The 25,337-nt window shown below is 36.3% G+C and overlaps 1 protein-coding gene across 3 annotated transcripts in view; it reads right to left on the bottom strand.

Annotated features, from left to right (window-relative positions):
• Smek2 (SMEK homolog 2, suppressor of mek1 (Dictyostelium)) overlaps positions 1 to 25,337 on the bottom strand; it is a 47,115-nt gene that overhangs the window by 15,745 nt on the left and 6,033 nt on the right. For all 3 annotated transcript variants that reach the window (XM_013017952.1, XM_013017950.1, XM_013017951.1), the window contains 8 exons: positions 17,299 to 17,397; positions 13,070 to 13,693; positions 8,472 to 8,549; positions 6,835 to 6,951; positions 5,636 to 5,752; positions 4,840 to 4,971; positions 3,021 to 3,123; positions 391 to 432 (listed from right to left, as the gene is read on the bottom strand). In XM_013017952.1, coding sequence (XP_012873406.1) covers positions 391 to 432; positions 3,021 to 3,123; positions 4,840 to 4,971; positions 5,636 to 5,752; positions 6,835 to 6,951; positions 8,472 to 8,549; positions 13,070 to 13,693; positions 17,299 to 17,397 — 1,312 coding nt within the window. The remainder of the gene's footprint in view (positions 1 to 390; positions 433 to 3,020; positions 3,124 to 4,839; positions 4,972 to 5,635; positions 5,753 to 6,834; positions 6,952 to 8,471; positions 8,550 to 13,069; positions 13,694 to 17,298; positions 17,398 to 25,337) is intronic.

Below are 25,337 nucleotides of genomic sequence, written 5' to 3' on the forward strand. Positions count from 1 at the left end.
GAGAGATTTGATGAGATGGATAGAAAAAACATTAAACTAGGTGCCTACATCATCAGGCCTGTACCTGGTAAGCAGAGGAACAGTGTTATGACTTGGATTTAAGAATACTATGTGTAATGTTATAAACTGACATGTCATTAAGTACCTAACAGATCTTAGCTTGTTAGATTTAAAAAGTTAAAAAGCCAAGTGTAGTGGTACACACTTGTAATCCCAACATTTGGGAGGGTAGAGACAAGAAGATCATTAAGTTTGAAGCTAACATGGACTGCGCACCTCCAGACACTGTCTCAAAAAACACCCTCCAAATCCTCAATTTACAGACAATGATGCCTGGAAACAATGTCAGAAAACAAGCTATAAATTTACAGAAAAACAACTTATACTTACCAGGACAAATTGTGTTGTTTTTGTTAGATGCATCTATATCATCTAATAAAAAAAATTAAACTATTTCAGTTATCTTACACATCTCCCTAATAGTTTATAATACATAAAATACGTTGTCAGTCTTCTTTCACCTTCATAACATTATTAAGAGGTGGTTACTGTGGTCAAGTATGATACAACTATTTGTATTCTTTTATGGAACTGGGTATAGATGTGGAATAAATATAAGTGAGATTATAATTAGAAGACTGATACGCTTTTTTTGAAATTTGATAAAAAATTTTTATTCTGACTCAATACACATACTTCCTATTTTATTTTAGATAACAAATCAATATTCCCTGTGTTCAAGGACTACTAATACAGGGACTACTAATACTTTGATACATCTTTTACAGTTTTCCTATTTATTATCCAACAATTAGTGTATGTCTTTGAATAGCATATTTGAAGCAAAACATACAGGAATTTTTAAAACTTCAAAACACATCAATAATGTTTTCTAAGGAAACTATTATTTTAAAATTACCTTACATTAATTACAAAGACGAGGATTTCATCATTACATTTCCACACATTTTTACATATATTTCAGTTATCCACTCTATCACTTTCCATACTCAAATAATTCCAGAAGTTTTCCTTGTCCAATTATCATAGTTACTTACAATTCATCTTTTTTTTGTGCCAGTCCTGGGGTTTAAACTCAGAGCCTGTGCACTGTCCCTGAGCGTTTGTGCTCAAGGCTAGTACTCTACCACTTGCCACACAGTTCCGCTTTTTGACTGTTTAGATGAACTTTCCTGCTCAGTCTGGCTTTGAACTCAGATCTCAATCTCCAGAGTAGCTAGGATTATAGGCATGAGCCACTGGCATCTGGCCATATGCTTTTTGATAAGCAATAAAATTACTAAGAAAATTTCCAGGTACATATCCCATGGCACATATAGGCATATCTTCATAGGGAAATACAAAACTATGCATCAGAACATCATGTGTTAATAGCAAAAAATCTAGAAATAAATGTTATATTAGAAGCAGGCTAAACTGCAGGATATTCATTGATGTAAGAAATACTATACAAGACTGCAGATCTGAAATACTTTAAAGTGATGCCAGGGAAGAGCATAGGATATATAAGGTGGGAATGTTGTTGTGAAAAAGTACAAATCTATAAATGTATTTTTTTTTTAATTAAAAAATTTAGGGTTGAGGGGCTGGGAAGGTGGCTCAGTGGTAGAGCGCTTGCTTTGCATGCATGAGGCCCTGGGTTCGATTCCTCAGCACCACATAAGCAAAAAGAAAAAAGCTGGAAGAGGCGCTGTGGCTCAAGTGGTAGAGCGCTAGCCTTGAGCTGAAGAGCTGAGGGACAGCGCCCAGGCCCAGAGTTCAGGCCCCACGACCGGACCCCCCCCCCAAAAAAAATTTAGGGTTGGGTGTGGGTGAGTCATGCCCGCTACCCAGGAGGCTGAGATCTGAGGTTCAAAGCCAGCCTGGGCAGGAAAAGTCCATGAGACTTTTATTTCTAATTAACCACCAGAAAACCGGAAGTGGAGCTGTGGCTCAAGTGGTAGAGTGCTAGCCTTGAGAAAAAAGAAGCTCAGGGACAGTGCCCAGGCCCTGAGTTTAACTCCAGGACTGGCAATAAGTAAATAAACTAAATAAAGAAGTAGGCAAGTTAGATTTAATAGAGCCAGAGGAGTAAAAATGTCTATTATACAATTATCTACATACTTGTATATGCTGGAAGTATTTTAAAATGAACATTAAACATGATGTATTATAACTGGAACCATTCTTCAATAAAATCTATTGGAAGATGCTTCTGAATCTACTCAACTGTATATTTTCAAAAATATTTTAAGTTAATACATTGAAATTCAATTATTTTAACTGATGTACCATAGTCCAGCATACGAATACACTTGGTTTTCCGACCAGGAATAATGCAGTAACACTCCTTTGCTGGCCATTCAAATGTAGAAACACTCCTCAGAGTATATATATAATCACAAAAAAATTGATATTATACAGGTGTGCATGCCTACATCACAACATTAGTTTCATACGTACTGCCTTAGTTTCTCTTGATTATCAACATTTTCAGATAGTAGCTAATGTTCTAGTATGCTCCCACATTTCTGATTTCACCAAGTGAGTTGTATATTTTTCAGTCACTTGTTTAAGCATGGATTATGATAATACAAACACTGCAAACTGATAAAATTTAACAGAGTTATTATATATGGCAAAGTTGAATATAGCAAAATACCACTTAAAAATTATTGAATAATTAGATATACAACTATGGCTATCTGGAGGAGTATGTTCAGAATGCTTCAAAAATAACATTAGGTATCCATTTCACTTCAATAAACTTGAAGTAAAATTTACAGCTCATAAATTACTAGTGTAATGAATGCAATAAAATATATAAAATTTAATTACTGAATATAAGAAAAAGCCTATATATTGGTAGGTGTTTATATTGAGAAACAAGAAATAGCATGACTGGTAATAGTCTCAAATCTGCAATAGTCATATAAAGCACCATGGAGAAAGTCTTACTTTTAGTATTATTTCACATTTTTAAAAACAGAAATAATGAAGGCATAAGGATGAAAACCTACCCTTTTCACCTTTGTCTTCTGAAGTATTGGTCAAAAGTGGTGCAGTGAGGACATGCATACAATGGTTGTAGAAGAAATTTAGAAACTCACTCTTTTCCGTTTTCTAAACCAAATAAGAAATTTTAAAGAATACTTTATTATCTTCTAAGTTAAAAAAGCATCCTCAAGAATTAGTATTGTATGTCATAAATGAAAAACAGGTACCTTATCTTATTGTAAAAACAAAAATCCAGCTATATATTATGAAAGGAGAAATTTAAATATATTCACTTTTTCTACAGAAATGCATATTGTCTATTTTCTATTGTATATTAAATAAAAATGAAAGCAAGGAAAAGATCAGATAGCATCATAAAATATTTTGCCAAGGATATTTACAAGAAGATTATTTTGAAGATGGTGGTAATCAAAAATGCGATAAGAACCAACCAATGTCACCCCTTCCCTCACTGAGTTTTTTTTCCAACACCCCACCCCCCAAACAATCAGGCTATGTAATACCAAGTTAACTGTTTATAAAGTTTGGAATCCCAGATTTTACTACCTATCTGAATTTGAATAATTACTAGGCCATTAGATAGAAAAATGAAATTTTAATTTGTTCTATAAATTTTAAAATTTAGATTTTGGAAATTTAGAAAGTAATGCTTTTTTTTTAGTTATACAATCCTACAAGCAAATTACTAACAATTGAAAAATAATGTGAACATTAGTCTGTAAGAAATTATTTGTTTTTTGTTGGTGGTGGGGGTTTGAACTCAGGGCCTGGGCTTTTTCACTAAAGGCTAGCACTCTATGACTTTGAGTCCCAGTGCCCTTCTGGTTTTATGGTGGTTAATTGGAGATAAGAGTCTCAGACTTTCCTGCCATGGCTGGCTTTGAACTGTGATCCTCAGATCTAGCCTCTTGAGTAGCTAGGATTATAGGTGTGGGCCAACAAGTATCCAGCTTCTGTAAGGAATTTTACTGAGATAACCATTACTAATATACTGGAATCAAACTCTTTTATGACTATAGTTAAGAACTTTCATTTTATGCTCACTTTAAAGCAGAAAGTTCAGTAATGTTAACATATTCATATTGCTATATATAAAATTTTTGGAAGTTAATTTACAGAGGTCAAGGGCCATATGTAGAAATTTCCAATATTTTATTAAGGTTTTAAGAAGGCTGAGTGTGATGGCAGATATCTGTAATCTTAGCTACCCAAGAGGCAGTGATTGGGATGTTTTGTTTTTAGACCAGCCCTGGGCATAAATGTGGAATATCTAAAAAATTACCAAAAGCAAAAAAGTTTTATGTAGGCCTTAAGTGGTAGTGTGCCTGCCTAGTAATCAGAGGCCCTGAATTCAAACCCTACTACTAAAAACTATCTTTCTCTCTCTCAAAAAAAAAAAAAAAAGAAAAAGAAAGAAAGAAAGAAAACCGGGAATCGGTGGCTCATGTGTGTAATTCTAGCTACTCAGGAGGCTGAGATATGAGGATCACGGTTCAAAGCCTGGCAGACAGGAAAGTCTGTGAGACTCTTATTTCCAATTAACCACCAGAAAACTGGAAGTGGCTCTGTGGCTCAAGCGGTAGAGCGCTTGCTTTGAGCTGAAGAGTGCAGGGACAGCGCCCAAGCCCAGAGTTCAAGGCCCATGACAACCACCACCACCACTACCATCAAAAAAGCCTTAATACAATTTGTACAGTCTGCATTTAGTGTCGTATGATTCAATGCAGGAACACTAAGGCTGGTTGAATAAATTTGCTTTTCAAAACTGTATTATAAAACTGACTAGACAGAAACATTTTTTATCTCAGAGTAATTTCTTACATTACTTGTAGCCAGCATGTTCTCCGGGTCAATTAAAGTTCGAAGAAGTCCCATTAACTGGACTGCACCTCCTAGTTCAGGATCAGAGTCACAGATCATTTGTTCGATTACTACATTAATAAGAAGGATATCCTATAAGAAAACATTTCTATTAGAAATTGTTTTGGACATAATAAAACAAACACCAAATGAAAACAAAATCAGAATCATATATAGAAAAAAAACAGAATAGAAGAGCTTAAACATTTTCATTCCAATTTTTTCAAAGTTCAAAAAAATAAATAAACATTCTCTCTTTACCTACCCAAAACCAGCTTACAGGGCAGTGGAAGAGAGAAATCATCGGTGACTCTTTCACTGGAGCTTCTAACAGATTATCATTTTAGGTTAGACCTTCAGGCTTACATTTAGAGGTTTAGACAAGCAAGACCAAGTATCATTTGGTTCTAAACACCAGATTTTTTCTTGGCCTCTATATATAAAATTCTTTTGTAGCTCAGGCTGAGGATGTAGGTCAGTGGCAGAGTACCTGCTCATGTATAAAAACCCTGGGTTTGGTATCCACCAAAGAAACAAAACCAACCAAACAAAACTGTATAATGGATTTATTGATTATAATGGTGTCCTGCAAGTTGTTTTTTTCCAATAAATCAACTGTTACTTACACTGAGCTTGTCCATATTACAACTGATCAGAATTTTACACTCCATAATTTGATGACGATTTTTTCAAACAATATTATTTACAAACACCATATCACAGGCAATTTACAAAGAACAACAGTATTATTACTTACATCATCACTCTGCTGGGCTTCTTGCATTACAAATTCTCGAACCATAGATGGACTAAATTCTACCAGATAAGAAAATATATCTGTAGCAGCTGATCTAACTTGCAAATCATCCATGCCCTGATAAAAGGAAAGCTAAGTTATTCAGATATAGCTAACAAAAACTATTACTGCAATCCCCCCCTTTTTCCAAATCCATGTATTCTCAAATTTTTGGATTAAGCTATTGAATTGATGTGAGGCTCTTGCTCATCATTATCTTGAGTTTTCCTAGCCTGTAAAATGCCCTAGGATTGATATCCCTAATAACAAAATAACAAAATGTACTATAACCAAAATATGTTATCTCTTCAGTTGAGGGTCATGGCTCATAAAGTGTTTGCCTGTTAGGTGCAAGACCCTGAATATTAGACTACATATAAACATATATGCATACAAAATGTAAAATATCTGTTCCTTTGTTTTTATTAAGATTTTGGGATAGCTTGCAAATAAGTTTCTGCTGTTTTGTGCATATAGAAATATTTTACAGGGGGCAGAGAGAGGCTGGGAAGGGATGGGAAGGGGAAACAAAGGAGGAGGCTACAATGCTTGATAAGAAATGTACTCATTATCTTGCCCATGTAATTGTAACCCCTCTGTACAGTTTTTTCACAATAAAAAATAAAAATTAAAAAAAAAAGAAATATTTTACAAATACATTTCTGGAGAATTTAAATCTAAGAACGGTCACAGAACTGAGTGTGGTGGGCATGCCTCTAATACCAACACTTAGGATGCGGAGGCAAGGGGAAGTTGAAGAAAAAGAAAAATTAGCATAAGAGAATAATGAATAGAAACAAGAAATAAATACCCTAAAAATATCTCATTTTAAATTTTCAGACAGTATATACCAATGGATAAAACGCATATAACTGAAACCTGAAAGCCATGAGATCCATCTTCACTCCGCTTAAAATTTTATTGGTTTCAATAAATCACAATATCCTCAGTCTTTAAAAAATTAGATTTTTATTCACCTAAAGCCATGTTATAGACAAATATTACATAATGACATGACAAATTAGTATAACTGACAACTGAAATTTTTGTGGTAAAATCCAGTATCAAGTGAATAATAAACTAAGACAATGAATTCATTATCCCACGCACATTATAAATCACAAATTCACAATTTTAAAAGTACAAAAAGACATAATTACCATTACAATTTCAAGAGCAGGAAGAATTCCTAATTTTGCCAAAGTTTTGAAAAATGCATCCCTGTTTTGAGGTTGCAACGTCTGAGAAAATGCACAAAATTCCTTGAAAAAATTAACCTATAATATTAAAAATTATAGTTAGAAAATAAACATACAGAACTTTAGGCATTCACACACAGTGAGACCAAAGGAGGATAATCTTAGGAAAGGAACACAAAGGTACAATTCCTATGTACCTCTGCTAATATAAAATTATTATTTATCAAAATGAACTCCATGAAATGGAAACACACACAATATTACCTGAAACTGTGGAATTTACCCTTCTAAAGGATTTTGTCTTTTCATACTATGTTGCTCCTCAAAATTTACATTGAATATCATATTAAGCCAGAAAACTGTTATTAAAAACTAGTTCCAAAGCTGGTGCTGGAGGCTCATGCCTGTAATTCTAGCTACTTAGGAGGCTAAGATTTGAGGATCAGATCTAGCCTGAACCTAGTTCAGGCAGGAAAGTCTGGGAGACTCTTATCTCCAATTTATCCACAAAAAGCAGGAAGTAGAGCTATAAGCCCAAGTGGCACAGCACTATTTGAATGGAAAAGCTAAGGGACATGCCTGGGCCCTGATTTCAATCCAGTATATGCACAAAACCCAAATTAAAACAAAAACAAAACAAAAAAACTAAACCTGAAACACTAGCACCATGACTGGTGGTGCCTATTTATAATCCCAGTACACAGGAGGCTGAGGTATGATGATAAAAAATATTGTCACTTTAAAAACAAAAGATACCAAACCTCATTAAAAGTGAATTCTACATTATTCCTCAACACTGATTCTCTTGAAATGCAGCATAGTGCACAGAAATCTTGTAATAAAATGTGGCTGTAGCTGGGTGCAGGTGGCTCATGCCTATAATCCTAGCTACTCAGGAGGCTGAGATCTGACGATCATGGCTAGAAGCCAGGATGGACAGAAAAGTCTGTGAGACTCATTTCCAATAAACTACTCAGAAAAAGCTGGAAGTGACGCTGTGGCTCAAGTGGTAGAGCACTAGCCTTGAAAAAAAGATCGGCTCAGGGACAGCACCCAGGCCAAGTTCAAGCACCAGGAAAGGACCTCCCCCCACAAATGTCTCTATGACAATGACACAATTCTAAGAATTAGAATATAAAAAATTCTCTAGTTTAAAACACTCATTTTGCAAATCGGAAAACTGAGTAGGTTCTTAATAACTACATCACATATGGCTTGCATCGTTTCAAGTCAGCAATTTTTCATTAGTTTATAAACTTCCAAATCTATTTGAGGAAATGAGGAAAGATTTGGTACCAATTATCACTATTCTCTTCTCTAATATGATTTATATCTTAGGAAAAGTTAAACACACTAAAAAATTTCTAAGAAACAATTTCTCATTCATGTAAGAAGCACTTCTTTAAATCTTTTTAAAAAGCATCTTTGTTATGTAAGTACCTACAACTATGTATGAGTTTATAAATCTGTCTTTATATAAGCCGATTTGGGGATTTATAAGCCATTCAAATTCCCTCATGGAAATGGACACACACATCTCAGAACATTGTAAGAGCTTTCTAAAAACAAAAACAATTTTTAGAAAGACAACAGTTTACCAATTCACGCCTTTTATCATCATCCGTAGCCTCATCTGTTAATTGTGCAAAAACTTCAGACAAAAACTTCTCATCTTCCTGCACAAGAATTATAAATTTTTAATCAACATTTGAAGTTATATTCACTTAAAGATTAAAATTCAGTAACATTTTCTTCATAAAACAAATATACAGGTTATATTTATGCTGTCATTTCCCAAAATTTGATTATATTATTATCTAGTAATACATAAACATATAATTAAACCTCACTATAAAGAACTGATGATTGAGGGCCGGAGACATAGCTCAAGTGGCAGCTTGAATGCCCACTATACAAAGTTGAGTTCAAACTCTAGTACTGCCCAAAACTCTTCAAATAAACAAAAAACCTTTAATCTGAGGTTCTCAGAAGGCTGAGATCAAGAGGATAGAGATTCAAAGCTAGCATGGAAAGTCTGCTAGACTCTACCCCCAAAATAATCAACAAAAAGCAGGATGGAGGCATGGCTCAAGTGGTAGAATGCTTGTCTTTTAGAAAGCTCAAGGTCCTGATCTTTAAATCCCAGTACTATAAAACAACAAAAAAATCCATGAAGAAGCTGGTGGCTCACGCCTGTAATCCTAGCTACTCAGGAGGCTGAGATCTGAGGATCACGGTTCAAAGCCAGCCCAGGCAGGAAAGTCCGTGAAACTCTTATCTCCAATAAACCACCAGAAAATCGGAAGTGGTGCTGTAGCTTAACTGGTAGAGTGCTCGTCTTGAGCTGAAGAGCCCAGGGACAGCATCCAAGCCCAGAGTTCAAGCCCCATGACCGACTCCCCACCCCCCAAAAAAAATCCATGAAGGAAACCACTAGGTGTAATTATAGAAAAGTATGTAAGTATATCCAGTGCTACCACTGGACATCAAATAGGTGCTACTCAAAGATAAACACTGAGAAATAAACCTTTTCATTAGTTGGACTCAGTGCCATTTTTTTTTCTTATTTACCTCATTTGCCTTTTGGACCTTATGAACTATGGATATAAAGGATCATAATGTATAGGTGATTTTTTATTTGTCCTTTCAACCACTTTTCCCAAATACTTTCAGGAGGAAGTACATGTTTCCCATGATCAAATCTTAAAAAATTTTATAATTTTTCCCACATTCCTAAATCTTCATCTTTTCCTGATTAAAAGATTGTTTTTCAGAATATTTTCAGAGGAAAAAATGTCAACTCCATGCTAAATACAATTTTCCACTTAAATTTTTTCTTGCAGAATTCAGTATTTATAGATGGACTAGCCTCTTAGTAGCCTAGGACTACCAGTAACGGTAACACAGATTCTGCAGACAAGAACTTCACATACAGCTGGGCACTGGTTGCTCACACCTCTCAGGAGGCTAAGATCTGAGGATTGCGGTTTAAAGCCAGCCTGCAAGAAACTGTGAGATTCTTAAAACAGGAAGTGGTGTTATAGCTCACGTAAAAGTGTTAGAGCACCCTGCCTTGAGCAAAAGAAGCTCAGGGACAGAACCCAGGCCGAGAACCAGGACTGGCAAAAAAACAAAAACTCTGTCTACCAAATTACAAGATTAAATATATTAAGTCCTATATATGAGTCCTTCAAAATACTGTATGAACTAAGAATCACATAACAGCTTTTTAAAAAAAAACAACAACAAGATTTAAATATTTTACATATTCAATTAGTAAATGAAATTAGAAATTTCTTCTTTTTTTTGCCAATCCTGGGTCTTGAACTCAGGGCCTGGGTATAGACCATTAGCTGCTTTTTGTTCAAGGCTAGGTATTCCACCACTTGAGCCACAGCACCACTTCCAGCTTTAAAATAAGCAAGTGATCAATATGCATTGTATTCATAAACTGCTTTGTTGAATGGCAACTCCTTTGTAAAACTGAAGATAATTAAAAAATTAAGAGAACAACAAATTTTATAAAAAGGACAACTATTCCTCATAGGTTTGCTTTAAGTTAGAATGTGTGATGTCTTAAAAAACACATACCTTATAGCTGTTTAGATGGAAATAACCACATTTTACTTGGCTTTTTTTTTTGGGGGGGGGGAGTGAAGGGTGGTCAGTCATGGGGCTTGAACTCCTGAGCCTGGGTGCTGTCCCTCAGCTCTTTAGCTCAAGGCAAGTGCTCTAATAACTGAGCCACAGCACCACTCCGGTTTTCTGGTGGTTTATTGGAGATATGAGTCTCATAAACTTTCCTGCCCCTTCTGGCTTTGAACCACGATCCTCAGATCTCATTCTCCTGAGTAGCTAGGATTACAGGTCTGAGCCTCTTTTATTGGATTTTAAGAATTCATTTTTGCAAAGTATGGCTGTGGTGATTACATATCTATAAGCCTAGCTACTCTGGAGGCTGAGATCTGAGGATTGCAGTTCAAAGCTAGCCCATGGAGACACCTGGTACTCTTTTTTTTTGGCAGTCCTGGGGCTTGAACTCAGGGTCTGGGCACTGTGCGTGAACTTCTTTTGCTCAAGGTTAGCATTCTACCACTTAAGACACAGCGCCACTTCTAGCTTTTTCTGTGTATGTGGTATTGAGGAATCGAACCCAGGGCTTCATGCATGCTAGGCAAGCACTCTACCACTAAGCCAAAGTTTCAGCCCCAAAATGGGACTCATCAATAATTAACCAGCAAATTGCTGGAAGTAGAGGCAACTCACATGGTAGAGCCCTCACCTTGAGGGGAAAAAAAGCCAAGCAAGAGTTGAGCCCCTGAGCTCAACCTCCAGCACAAAAATATTAACAAATATTTATTTCTTAATTCTAAGCACAGTTGCTCAATCTGAAATTAGGTATATGGTTAGGGTAACTATTCCCATGTACATTTTATGATTTTGCCCTACCTTATTTTAGTCCAGTTAGATAAAACGTGTAAATTTTCACTTACCTCAGTCATGTGACAGTATATTAAATTCATCTTAAAATCCAGAGGTATGCATGTCATATGGAGAGAAGGATGTCTGGAAACACCTAAAACCTAGCCAAAAATTTCTACACAGAATTGGTAGAAATGAGCCATTTAGGAAATGAGCCATCAACACCTGTTGGTTTTTGATTTGGTGTTAGTTATGGTCTGAACTCTGTCTTGAGTATTATCGCTTAGTTTTTTTACTCAAGGCCAGCACATTATAACTTGAGTCACAGTTCTACTTCTGGCTTTTCACTGAGTAGTTGGCAATTGGTCATTACCTTAATTTCTTTCCTTCTTGTATATTTTTGAAAATATAATTTAGCTTACAGTGTTTGGCTGATTAAAAAAAATGCATCTCAAGTACTAGAAAATATTTTTTTAAAGTTGCTCTTGATTTATATTACAGCTCTCATACACATTTTTGTTTATACATTAACACAAATTGTTTCAAATATTTATGATTTAGTTTGTATAATTTATTCAAATATAAAATATATTTATGACTTATGATTATAGATTTAGAAACAAACAACAGGCTCCTGCCTGTAATCCTAGCTACTCCAGGGGCTGAGTTCTAAGAATTGCAGTTCGAAGCAAGCCTTGACAGCAAAGTATGAGACTGTGGCCCAAGTGTTAAATTGCTAGACTTGAGCAAAAAAGTCCAGGGACAGCCCTAAGTTCAAGCCCCAGGATTGGCACAAAAAAGAAAGTTAAAAAAGCTAGTTATAAAAAAAAAAGTGTGAAGAAAACCTGGTGCCAGTAGCTCATGCCTGTAATCCTAGCTACTCAGGAGGCTGAGATCTGAGGATTGTGGTTCAAAGCCAGCCCAGGCAGGAAAGCCTGTGAGACTCTTATCTCCTATAAAACCACCAGAAAACCAGAAGTGGCACTGTGGCTTAAGTAGTAGAGTGCTTCCCTTGAGCAAAAGAGCTGAGGGACAGCGCCTAGGCCTAGAGTTCAAGCCCCATGACCAACAAAAAGGGTGAAGAACAGTCATGTGAAAGCTACCATTGACAGTCTGATACTGGTGCCTTTATATTAACTAGAACATGACTAATTTATCATAATGGCTTGAGACTGCAATTGTTTTGCTATTATTAAGTAAAATAACATCCTAGAATACAGAGCATGGTTAAAAAAGAAAAAGCTGGATGTGATGGTGCATCTAGCACTTGAGAGGCTAAGTAGGTTGGATGGTTCTAAGTTTGAGGCCAGGAGGGACCATGTGGCAAGACCCTGCATCAGAATGACAAAGCCCCATGTTTTATAAAAGGAACCAACCTACTGCATATACTTAACTCCTTTTATATCCATTACTGGTGAATAATGAAAAACTGACAACTCTATTGTAATTAAAATTTCAATTGAGGCTCATCTTAACCAATGGCTGGACATAGTGGAGCACACCTATTATCTCAGCAAAATTAGGAGGATCATGGCCTAGGCAAAAAGCATGACCTCATCTTGAAAATGATAAACACAAAAAGTACTAGCCTGGCTGAAGTGGTAGACAGCTTTCCTAGAAAACACAAGATTCTGAGTTCAACCCCAGTAACACAAAAGAGGAATAAAGCAGTAAATGAAGTTACATTTTCGATGTTTCACAGTACAATTTTAAAATAAATAAATCATTTTGAACACTAGATCAAAGTATTATGGAAAAGAATTGTGAAGCTTACCTGCAACATGCTGACGATCTCAACTTTGTTGAAGAAAATAAAAGATGTTAGAGTAGAAAGAAAATTCTCTTCAAAAACAGATGGTGTAGGCAAAATGATGTCCTGAATATACTGTACCCTGTAAGTCTGATGTATTTTTTGTCTTAGTTCAGAGTCTGTTATTGGTATAACCTCTTTAAACTTTGCAGTTTTGGTCAAGAATTCTCTATGTCTTTTTGGCTGAGCCAAAGCAGGGTCATATTCAAGGCATCCTACAACATCCATGATACACTCATCAGAAAACATCACCTCAAAAAGAGTTGCCTTATTTAGGAACAATATTCCTCTAAAAATTTCATATAGATGATGTAAACCTTCAGTGTTTTCTAGGTTCTCACAAGCTTGGAACAGCTGCAGTAGTTTTTTAATGTAGCCTTCATTTTCCAAGGCTAATGCCAGCTTTTCCCTACGGATAGGTGAGGAAAGAACTGAGGTAACTAAGTCAGCAATCTCTTCAAGTTTATTGAGTTCACAGGTGGGCAGGTCAATCAGATGACTAGTTTCAGGCATTTCTTCAAATCGCTCTTCTTCAGATTCATCAATGAGGTCCTGGGTGACTTCTACTGATGGGTCTTTACCTTGAACCTTTGAAACAAAGTATAGCTGGTAATCTCAGAATATAAAAAACTCAACATTCTGGAAATAAATTAACTGATAATTGAATGAATAGTAGTAATATAGTCACTGTTAATTAAATGTGTTGGTGGGCCTGCCATATACCAAGCTTAGAGTCAGTTATTTTAGTATTAAGTAATGATTATAAATATTTCACCTGCAAATTTCCAAATTATAACTTCAAATTAACCAATCAGCTGATCTGAAGCAGATCTACAGTCAGTCATGCAAATCAGGTAAGAATACTGAGTAATTGTTTAATAATTCCACCACTATATCTAACAAATTTGAATTTGGTGGAAGGTTACACTTCTGTTTCTACCCCCAAATCATTGTTTCTGTCATTCATGCCATAAGCATGCCAGTCAACTTATTTCTGGTTCTGTCCCCTTTGAAATGAGTTCTTTGTCTCAGTGAAATTACTTACATGAAATATTTTGTAAACAAAAAAGATCTATAATTTTTGTATGGAACTATAAAGCCAGAGTTCTTGGTATGCCATCCTTTTTTCCCATTGTGCAATGAGCTTAGAAACATTAACATTAATTCTATCAGTTTAGTGACTAAGAGGGCCTCAGGAGCAGAGTTCCTTGCTGTCTCAAACTGGACACATTATTGATAAAATAATCACTAACAATTGATAAAATTATTGATAAAATAGAGAAAAACCAACTCAATCTAGAGTTGAAGAATAAAACATAGTTTACAGTTCTCTAGAATACCACACAGTAGTTAAACTCAATGTATATTCAGCAATAACAAATATTACAAAATAAATGATTAAGTTGCCTAGGAACTTAAATGATCCTTCCAAAAGTGAAAATAGTATAGCGGTCACAAGAACAAACACATGGGTAATAAAACAAAGGACATACAATGTTAACAATTATATCAGATGCTTAGAAAAGTGAAATCATGTTTACTTTACTGTCTCAGAATGGACTAGGGCATGAGAGGCTGTAAACTTTGAGGAATGACATTGTTCTGGGGGACATTTTGTCATACAATGTGAAGCATTAGACTTAAAATGTCTGAGTAGAAGTCTTATAAAATGTCAGTATTTACTTTTCAGGTTATACCTATTACCAATACTATGATATGGTAAAACCATGCTATTGATTCACTTTCTTCTATTGAACAAAAATCTTATATTGATAATGATGGCCAAATGTACTGGGAAATTTCAATAAAGCTTCTTGAGGATTTAACACCAACAGAAAACAATTGGCCTTTGCTGGGTGCTGGTGGCTATGGTTAGTGCTGGGTGAGTATTACAATTAGAAGCCAGCTGAGACAGACAAATCCATGACTATTATTTCCATTAACCAGCAACAAGAGCTCTAACTGGAGGTGTGGCCCAAGTCTTGAGCAGAAAAGGCAGACCAAGAGTTTGAGGCTCTGAGTTTAAGCCATAGTACTGAGACACAAGACACAAAAAACCCAACCAACCAACCTTCCTTCTCTCTGAAAAAAAGACAAATGAATGAAACATGACTAGTCCAAGGAAGAACTGGATTTGGTCAATTGTTGGCTCATTTCTATGCCAAAGTGTTCTGTACCAACTTACTATATGGTACATACTGCAATAGATCAAGGAAAGAAATGAGTAATCAAAATAGTAGAAAAATGTGATGGCTTTATAGAACAGATTAGTTATTTGCCTAACCCATACTAGCTCCTTCAAATTTCAGTGATATTACTGTCATATAAATGAAACACTAAATAGACAAATATGATCATTGACAAGATGCTCTTCTGCCTTGCCCAAAGGTGTGGCTTTTGCCTATTTTATGAAAGGTAGCACCTCTTCACGTGGAATATCCTGTCTTACAGGAATGACTTTTTACCTGGGGATCTTGGGCTAGTACACTTATTCCATGCTAAGTCTTTTTTTGATGGGAGCTTAGACTACAATTTAACATCTAGTCTAGAGATGTGGGAAGCTAAAGGTCAACATCAACCAAACTTACATGACTGATTTCCAAAAAAAACCCTGGACACAAATGTTTGGATAAACTGTCTGGGTTAGTAATACTAACCATGTATGCTGTTACCTATCATTGCTGGATAAAGTGCTGTCTGTATGACTGTACAAGGAGTCACAACTAGAAACCTAAGCTCTTTGGAACCCTTCCTCCTTGTCCCATTTCGTATTTCTCATCTGTATCTTTTCATTGTAATGAACTATAACCAGCCAATTTTGATGAGTTGAGACTTTCCAATGAATTATTGAACCTGAGATGGTCTTGAGGACCTCCTGAACTACTTGAGTAAAAACAGTAAGAGACAAATTTCAGCAAAAATTTCTAAGAAAATGTATGAATTCTACCGCTTAATAATGTATATTAATAATGCTCCAGTAACATGATGAATATTAAGATGTGTTAGAAAAGAAGTAGACCATCTGTTTCCAGTTAGGAAAAGATCCATGTTTACATGTCATAGGGAACAGGCAGATTTGTATTAAATTTTCTTGAGCAACTTTAGTACATTGCCTGATACTATTATTGGGAGAACAGAAGGGGAAAGCTTTGTGCTTAGATCCATAAAACTAACTAAAAAAACCCTTTATTAGCTTAATAATTGCAACAAATGTTTCATACTAACATGAGATGCTAATCCTACTATATTATGTGAATTTGAGGAGCTTAAAGAAGTACTCAGTAATAGTGTATTATCTGCTAATTTTTTTAATGTTCTAAAATAAAAATGTTAAAAAATAAAGCTACTTAAGAGTTACTGCATATTCTGCTACACTAAAAGTTCCATGTGGGTTAGAGTCATGATTTACTTTTGGTAGTTAATGCCAGGCACATGGTATTTACAAAATTAGATAAATACATGATCAAATATTAGAAGAAAAAAGAAATCCAGATATCTTACTATCTTCTTCCATTTTCTAAAAAAGCTCTTGTCATTCTGTATCATATTTATTATGCTATCAAAAGCTGAAGTGGTAGACTGGGAAGGTGGCTTAGTGGTAGAGTGCTTGCCTTGCATGCATGAGGTCCTGGGTTCGATTCCTCAGCAGATTCTTCAGCCTTGAGCTGAAGAGCTAACGGACAATGCCCAGGACGAGTTCAGGCCCCACAACTGACAAAAAAAAAAAAAGCTAAAGTGGTAAAATAATTATGATAAAGTTGGCTTTTGTTTTTGAATTTTTAGGTTAAAGAATTAGTTGCAAAATATACAAAGGTTTCAGGGCTGGATACGTAACTTGGTAGCAGAGTGCTTGCCTACTTTACATGAGACTCTAGTTTCCTTAGAGCCTAGGTTATCAAAATTTCATACTAATGTATTACTCTCCACATTCTTTTTTTTTCTTTGCCAACACTGTAGCTTCAACTCAGGGCTGGGGCACTGTCCCTGAGCTTCTTTTTGCTCACCACAGGGGCCACTTTCAGCCTTTTCTGTTTATGTAGTACTGAGGAACTGAACCCAGGTCTTCATGCATGCTAGGCAAGCACACTAGGCCACATTCCCAGCCCTTTCATATTCTAATATACATTACTGAAGTTGGAAGGAAAAAAAACAAAATCAAGAATGTCAAAGCATAAACATAAAAAGAACCTTACCTGACAAATTTTTTCCCAGATCTCATCACAGCCAGCTTTTTCCTGAAAACTTAGAGCCAGATCATAGTTCTCAGCTTCTGACCAAACAATTAATGTATCCTATTTAAAAAAAAAAAAAAGATCATGACAATAGAAAGGATATACCTAGAAAATATAGAGAATTGGAAATAGGGTAGCAAATGACAAAAATGATAAAAGCACTCTGATAAGCACAAGGAACAATCACTGACACTGCAAAGCTATATAGTAATTATACACTACACATACGTATTATAAATATTATAATATACTGCACTTTATATACTATGTTTTGTAACATGTAATACATTATGAACTTATATATACACATATAAACATATACATATATATTTATAATATAAAGAAGCTCATAGATCTTGACTTATATCGCCAAGAATTAGCTATTTGTGGTCAAAATTACAATGCAGACATTCCAACCACCTATATAGTTAAGGAAGCCATGTTATCCTTTCTGTTTAGCCAGTTGTCAACTAAGTACAAGTAGGCTAATATCTAAAAATATGCTATGATTTAATTGCTTTTAGTTTTTTTTTTTAATTTGGAAAAGATATTTAGAATCTTAGGGGGCTGGGAAGGTGGCTCATAGAACCTTAGGAATTACAATAGTGAAGCTAAACTTTCTACTGGCAGGCCAGGTTATAGAAATACTAACTCAAAGTTTACTTTTCATAGAATTTCCTCAATTATATCCTTCTTCAAAGGTTATACTTTCAGAAAAAGGTTACAAATTCCTGTTACTAGAAACGTTTATATTTAAATTAAAATACTAAAAGCACTATGTAGTATGTAAATAAACAATTTTTAGGACATACAATAAAATTTAAAATTGCTTCAATTTTAAAAGATGTTCAGATAAGAATAGCTGAAATCTTGTGTTCTTTCTTTTTTTCTATTTTTGACAGATAAATTTGTCACCAAGTTTATCATTGTAAAATTTTACCAGGTTCTTCAATTGCTCCCACCATGACTCAAAAATAGAGCTGTTTTTACAAACATAATTTTACTAAGAAATTCCATGTACAGAAAAAATATAAAACCACTCCGGGCGCCGGTGGCTCACGCCTGTAATCCTAGCTACTCAGGAGGCTGAGACCTGAGGATCACGGTTCAAAGCCAGCCCTGGCAGGAATATCCATGAGACTCTTACCTCCAATAAACCACTAGAAGACTGGAAGTAGCGCTGTGGCTCAAGCGGTAGAGCCCTTGCCTTGAGCTGAAGAGCACAGGGACAGCGCCCAAGCCCAGAGTTCAAGCCCCACAACCGACCAAAAAAAAAAAAAAATACACACATATATATAAATAAAACCAAATGCTTCTCTAATCAGAGTTGGCTAAAGCATTAGGGCACTTCTTACGAGCTGGCTTCAAAAGGGCTTCATAAACAGTAGTCTCCAAAGATTTTTTTGATTGTGCATGTCAACTTACAGTGTATTATATAAATGAATGTTAGTAAAGTAATAGTTTTTATAAACACACTAAAATGTAAAAGGATTATATAACAGCAAAATAATATGTTTGAACTATAATAGCTCCATATTAATAGTTAACATTTTAAAACCTAATATAAACTTAGGGCATAATATACCCATTAATATCAATGAATACAAATCTAATTTTTAATTATTTTTTTTTAGCATGGGAGAGCCTAGGTGCTGTCCCTGAGCTTTTATTCCTCAAGCTTAGTGTTTGTTCTACCACATGAACGATCCACAGCTCCACTCTCTGCCTTTTAGTGAAGGTAAGTCTCAGAGACTTTCTTGCCCAGGTGACTTTGAACCATGATTCTGAGATCTCATCCTCCTGAGTAGCTAGCATGAGCCATTGGTGCCCAGCTCACAAATCTGATTTATAACTATCCTTTTAATAACTCAACTTTTTGGGAGCATTAACTCTTTTTCAGAGCTATTACCTTTCACTCATATGGCTAACAGCTAACACTAGGAGTGCAAATACCAATCTGACCAATAACTTCATTTGCACTTAGCTGCAACCCTTTTTAAAGTACTTCGTCCACTGTTATCAGAATAGTTGGGCTACAGCAATCCACAATAAAAAATGTTATTTCCCCCTCAGAATGCCATGTATTTTTTTATTCAGTCACCTCACAGTTAGTAAACATTAACAAAAAAATCTGACAAAGTACAGACCCAGAGTGAGGTGGGCTCATGTCTGTAATCCTAGCTATTCAAGACACTGAAATCTGAGATCAACAGTTATAGGCCAGTTCCACTGAAAAGTCCCTGTAAGACTCTTATCTCCATTTAACCATCAAACAGACATTAAGTAGAGCTGTATCTCAAGTGGTAGAGTGCTAGTCTTGAGCAAAAAAGCTCAAGGGACAGTGCCCAGGTCCTGAGTTCAGGTTCCAGAAACAACACCAAAACAAACAAACAAACAAAGAAGACCCTATTTCTTCTCAAATCCATTTCAGAGATCATAAGTACTACAGAATGGAATAAAAAACTGTTCATATTGGGATTTAAAGCCCTTTCTATTTTGTCTCTAAGACAATGTCTAGATAAACAATGAAACATAAGGTAATAGAGTGCTCTTTTCCATAATTTCCTTGTTTTATACTTTCCTGTTAATAACCTAACATTCATTCTTCTGATCCAATCAAAATCCCAGAAACTAATAGGAATTTACATTTAAAAGTCCCTTTTCAATGCAAAGAGGAATGACCTTGGAAAATAGTTAAAAATATAACCCAAGCCTGTCTCAAGCAGCAGGTCTTGCGTAAGCTTCAAGAATCCTTATTTGTGTTTGTGTGTGTGTATGTATACATATTTTTTTTCCTTTTTCCTGGCTTGAGGTTTTAATTCAGGGCTGTGTGTTTGCTAAGAGGTGCTCTACTAACCCTTTTTGAGTCGTTTTTAGGATCTTTTTTTATATCTGGGTGGGCCCAAGACTATGATCCCTCTTTATTTGTGCTGTCACCAATGGGTATAGCCTCCCAAATATTTCACATGGGCAGCCTTGAACTTGATCCCATTTCTCTGCCTATGAATTAGCTAGGATTAAAGATATAAGCCACAAATACCCATCTCCAGCTAACTCTTCTGATAAGCCAAATTTAAGAATGGACATTAGTGTATCTTCAGTTAAAATGTGGTAAAACTTGTCTTCATTGTAGGGTCCTACTCTAATTGGGTGAGAAATTTTACCCTATCTTTTCCATTTTTACTTCTCAGTTTTAATTAAGCACTCAGAAGAAGCCTGTGCAGAAGTATTAATTCCATTGATCAAAGACTCAAAGAAGAGAATAGTACAAATATATTTATTTTTGGTTGGTCATGGGGCTTGAATTCTGGGCCTGGGTGCTATTCCTTAGCTCTTCAGCAAAAAGCAAACACTCTACCACTTGAGCCACTGTGCAACTTTTGGTTTTCTGAGTGGTTTATTGGAGATTAGAGCCTCATGGACTTTTCTTCCCGGGCTGGCTTTGGCTTTGAGCTGGGTTTGGCTTTGAACCTCGATCCTCAGATCTCAGCCTCCTGAGTAGCTAGAATTACAGGTGTGAGCTGCTGATACAAAAAATATTTAAAACAGAATTAAAAGGCAGGTGCCAAGGCTCATGCCTGGAATCCTAGCTCAGATCTGTGGATCATGTTTCAAAGCCAGCCCAGGCATGAAAGTTGGTTAGTCTTATCTCCAATTAACTACTAGAAAAAACAGAAGTGAGGCTGTGGCTCAAAGTGGTAGAGTGCTAGACTTGAGCAAAAGAGTCCAGGCCTTGAGTTCAACCCCCACAACTTGGGCAAAAAAAAAAAGACGGTCTCACCTATGAACTGTGATCTCAATAATGTCAGCTTCTCAAGTAGATAGACTACAGATGTAAGCAGAAAAGTCTGAGACTCATCTCAGACTTCCACCAAAAGCTGGAAGTGGAGCTGAGGCTCAAATGGTAGAAGCTAGCCTTGAGCCCAAACGTTCAGGGACAGGGCCCATGCTCTGGTTCCAACCCAGTACTGGCACAAAAAGAACAAACAAAAAACAACAAAAACACAAAAAATAATATAAAGTGTCAAATAGCAGAGTTTCCTACAAATTTCTAAGACATATATACAACCAACCTCAGTTCTTTGCATGAAAGTCTCTTTTTAAACAAAGTGGACTTTCAACCACTGTAACTCTGTGTTACATCATCTGCCCATTTGTGCATAGCAAATGGGTTCATCTCTCTCAGATATTGTCTCTTTAAACTAAAATCAGGTTAGTTTTCCTAACTGAAATATTTAATTACTACTGTGTTCCTATAGAAACTAGATCTCAATGAGCTTGCAAGAATAACAAAAAAAATTACAGAAACTAATACACAGACAAGAATGATGGTGTACCTTTAGTGTCTGCAATCCCAGTGTTCTAAGCAGGCAGGGATACAGAGTTCTGCCTGGGCTATATATAGGGAGTCTATCTTTTAAAAAAAGTCACATTTGGAGCTGGGAAGTTGGCTCAGTGGTAGAGTGCTTGCCTCACATGCACGAGGCCCTGGGTTCGATTCCTCAGCACCACATATGAAGAAAAAGGGTGGAAGTAGCGCTGTGGCTCAAGTGGTAGGGTGCTAGCCTTGAGCTGAGGAACAGCGCCTAGGCCCAGAGTTCAGGCCTCAAGGCTAACCAACAAAACCGAAAAACCAAAAATAAAAAATTCACATTTAGTAGAATTCTTTAAAACTGTGAAAAATATGTCCATATTTAACCTCAGGATACAATAAGGAGGACAAGGACTAGGTTAGCTTGACAATTTAACTTAGCCCTTAGTGAACTGCACAGTCACAAAATAGAAAAATAGATGTTTTCAAGATAGGCAGGCCTGAATTAAGGGCTCTGAGTTTTTTGCTCAAGGTTAGTGTTCTACCACTTGAGCCATACTTCTACTTTCAGCTTTTTGGTGGATAACTTAAGAAAGATAAGATGGGGGGCTGGGAAGGTGGCTCAGTGGTAGAGCGCTTGCCTTGCATGCTTGAGGCCCTGGGTTTGATTCCTCAGCACCACATAAGCAAAAAGAAAAAAGAAAGCCGGAAGTGGTGCTGTGGCTCAAGTGGTAGAGCGCTAGCCTTGAGCTGAAGAGCTGAGGGACAGAGCCCAGGCCCTGAGTTCAGGCCCCACGACCGGACCCCCCCCAAAAAAAGAAAGATAAGATGGGGACTTTCCCGACTGGGCAGGCTTTAAACCATGATCCTCAGATCTCAGTTTCCTAAGTAGCTAGAATTCCAAGTGTGAGCTATTGGTGCCTGATGGATATGGTATCATGAAACTGTATTTAAAACTTGGTGTGCAATACCTTGAGGAAAGGATTTCCAGTTTTAAATCATTTTCATAGGCGTCTGTAACTTTTTTTTAATTGGTCGGTCGTGGGGCCTGAACTCTGTCCCTCAGTTCTTCAGCTCAAGGCTAACGCTCTACCATTTAAGCTACAGCGCCACTTCCAGCCTTTTCTGTTTATGTGGTGCTAAGGAATCGAACCCAGGGCCTCACAAATGCGAGGCAAGCACTCTACCACTTATCTACCTTCCCAGCCCTACCTGTAACATATTAAAAAAAAAAACCAAAAACTTGTAAGTCAGTAGATTTTATTTTTCCCCTTAATATTGACCTACTACATTAATGTGAATTAACTTCAGAGTCAGAGATTCTACTATTAGCCAGAATAACACACACACACACACACACACACACACACACACACACACACACTCTCACTCTCTCCACACAAAATACCAGCAAGTTCAAAATGAATTTAAAAGTCTGAAAATGAGTGAGACTGCAAATTATGTACTTATCCCTTTAGTACAGTCATTCCTTTCCTTGACAAACTTCTTTGGAAGGAGATTTTAAAAATATAATATAGTAAAATATATAGTCCAAGACATATGATGATATTGCTCACAAATAATAATAATGTCTTGTATTCTCAAGTCTGTGATATATTTTGGTACTATTAAGAGTTAAGTGTAGAGTAGAATAAGGACCAGAGTGCTACTCATGGCTTCACTGTTCACTATTTCTGTGGCCTTCCACAAAAATTCTACCTTTTGCTTTCTCTTTGGAAAACATGAAAATCCTGACCGTATCAGTACTAGTAAAGATGGCTGTAAATAGTTATTATTGAGCTTATATGTCAGATACTATACTATTTTTTCATGTTAAGTCACAATTATTACACATGAAATAAGCAGTATGTTCATTTAAAAGGTAAGGTTTACTATTGACATTGTTTTGGGAAGAAGGTAAAGGTGCAGGAAGAGAGTAATAGAGGTGAGATTGATGAGAGCATATTGTTAACATGCGGAAATGTAACAATAAAATCCTCTATAACTCAATAAAAACTAAAAACAAACAAACAAACATGAGATTTGAGTATAGTGGCTCCTGTCTGTAATCCCAGCACCCTGAGACTACGGTGTGTAAGGGTATAAATTGAGGCCAGCCTGAGATACATAGTCAGATTCTCAAAAAACAAAACATTAAGTTCAGAAAATATTTGCTTTATATTGCTAGAAATTCGCTGAACTAAAAAACTTAAGAATGTTCAAGTTCAGACTCCTTAGGTCTGTTATACTGTTACATATGAATGTGGGAAAATTCTAAAAGAACACAAATTTTCCTTGTTTCTTACTCTGCAACATTATATTTAACTAAGTGCCTATTTAGACTGATCCCCATTGTATTCCCCTAAAATTCTTCCTTGGTCCTGTTCCAAATCATCACTCTGCACTTGAAAAAAAAAACAACAAAACACAAAAAACTACTCTTTTGCTCTTGCATCTGAACTACACTCCAAGAACAGAGAACATTACAAATGTATGCTGTCAATACTCAAAATTGTAAAAATCTTTTTAAAATATATATTTACTAGTTTTTTTTATATTTACTAGTTTATTTCAAACATTAAGATTGAACTCACAACTTTTCACATTTTCCAGTTACGAGATAAAACGGCACTGGTAGCTCATTCCTGTATCCTAGCTACTCAGGAGGCTAAGGTCTGAGGATTAAGGTTTAAAGCCAGCCTATGCAGAAAAGTCTGTGAAGACTCTCTTCTTCAATTAAACACCAAAAAGCCCAAAGTAGAGGTGCTAGAGTGCCAGCCTTGAGTGAAAAAGCTAATTAGCCAGAATTCAAGCCCTAACACCAGTATACATGCAGAAAAAAAAATAATACAGGACTTAATGGTGTGGCTTAGAGGTAAAGTACTTCCTTAGCATGGATAAGACGCCAGGTTCAATCCCAAGTGCTGCCAAAAACAAACAAACAAACAAAAAAACAACAAAACCAACACCACACTTTATTATTGCTTGGAGCTGGTAGATCACACCTGCAGTCCTAGTTACTCAGGAGGCTGAGATCTGAGGATTGCAATTCAAAGTCGGCCAGGGCAAGAAAGTCTGTGAAACTCTTTTTTTGGGGGGGGTGGGGAGGGCGTTGGTCGTGGGGCTTGAACTCTGGGTCTGGGCACTGTCCCTTAGCTCTTCAGCTCAAGGCTAGTACTCTACCACTTGAGCCACAGAGACACTTCTGGCTTTTTCTGCTTATGTGGTGCTGAGGAATCGAACCCAGGGTCTCATGCATATAAGGCAAGCATTCTATCATTGGACTACCTTCCTAGCCCCTGTGAAACTCTTCTAGCCAATTAATTACCAGAAAACTGGAAGTGGAGTTGTGGCTCCAAGTGGCAGAGCACTAGCCTTGAGCATAAAAGCTCAAGGAACAGTGCTCATGCCGAGTTCAAGTCCCACGACCAAAACAAAACAAGTCCTGTAATTGTTATAACCCAAACTTAAAATCTTTGAAATATTTTTTTAAAAATATAATTTCATGGGGCTGGGAAGGTGGCTCAGTGGTAGAGTGCTTGCCTTGCATGCAGGAGGCCCTGGGTTCGATTCCTCAGCATCACATATGCAGAACAAGCCGGAAGTGGCACTGTGGCTCAAGTGGTAGAGCACTAGCCTTGAGCTGAAGAGGTAAGGGACAGCAACCAGACCAGAATTCAGGCCCCAT

The sequence above is a fragment of the Dipodomys ordii genome, unplaced genomic scaffold (assembly GCF_000151885.1).
Source record: "Dipodomys ordii isolate 6190 unplaced genomic scaffold, Dord_2.0 Scaffold37, whole genome shotgun sequence".
Classification (NCBI taxonomy): Eukaryota; Metazoa; Chordata; class Mammalia; order Rodentia; family Heteromyidae; genus Dipodomys; species Dipodomys ordii.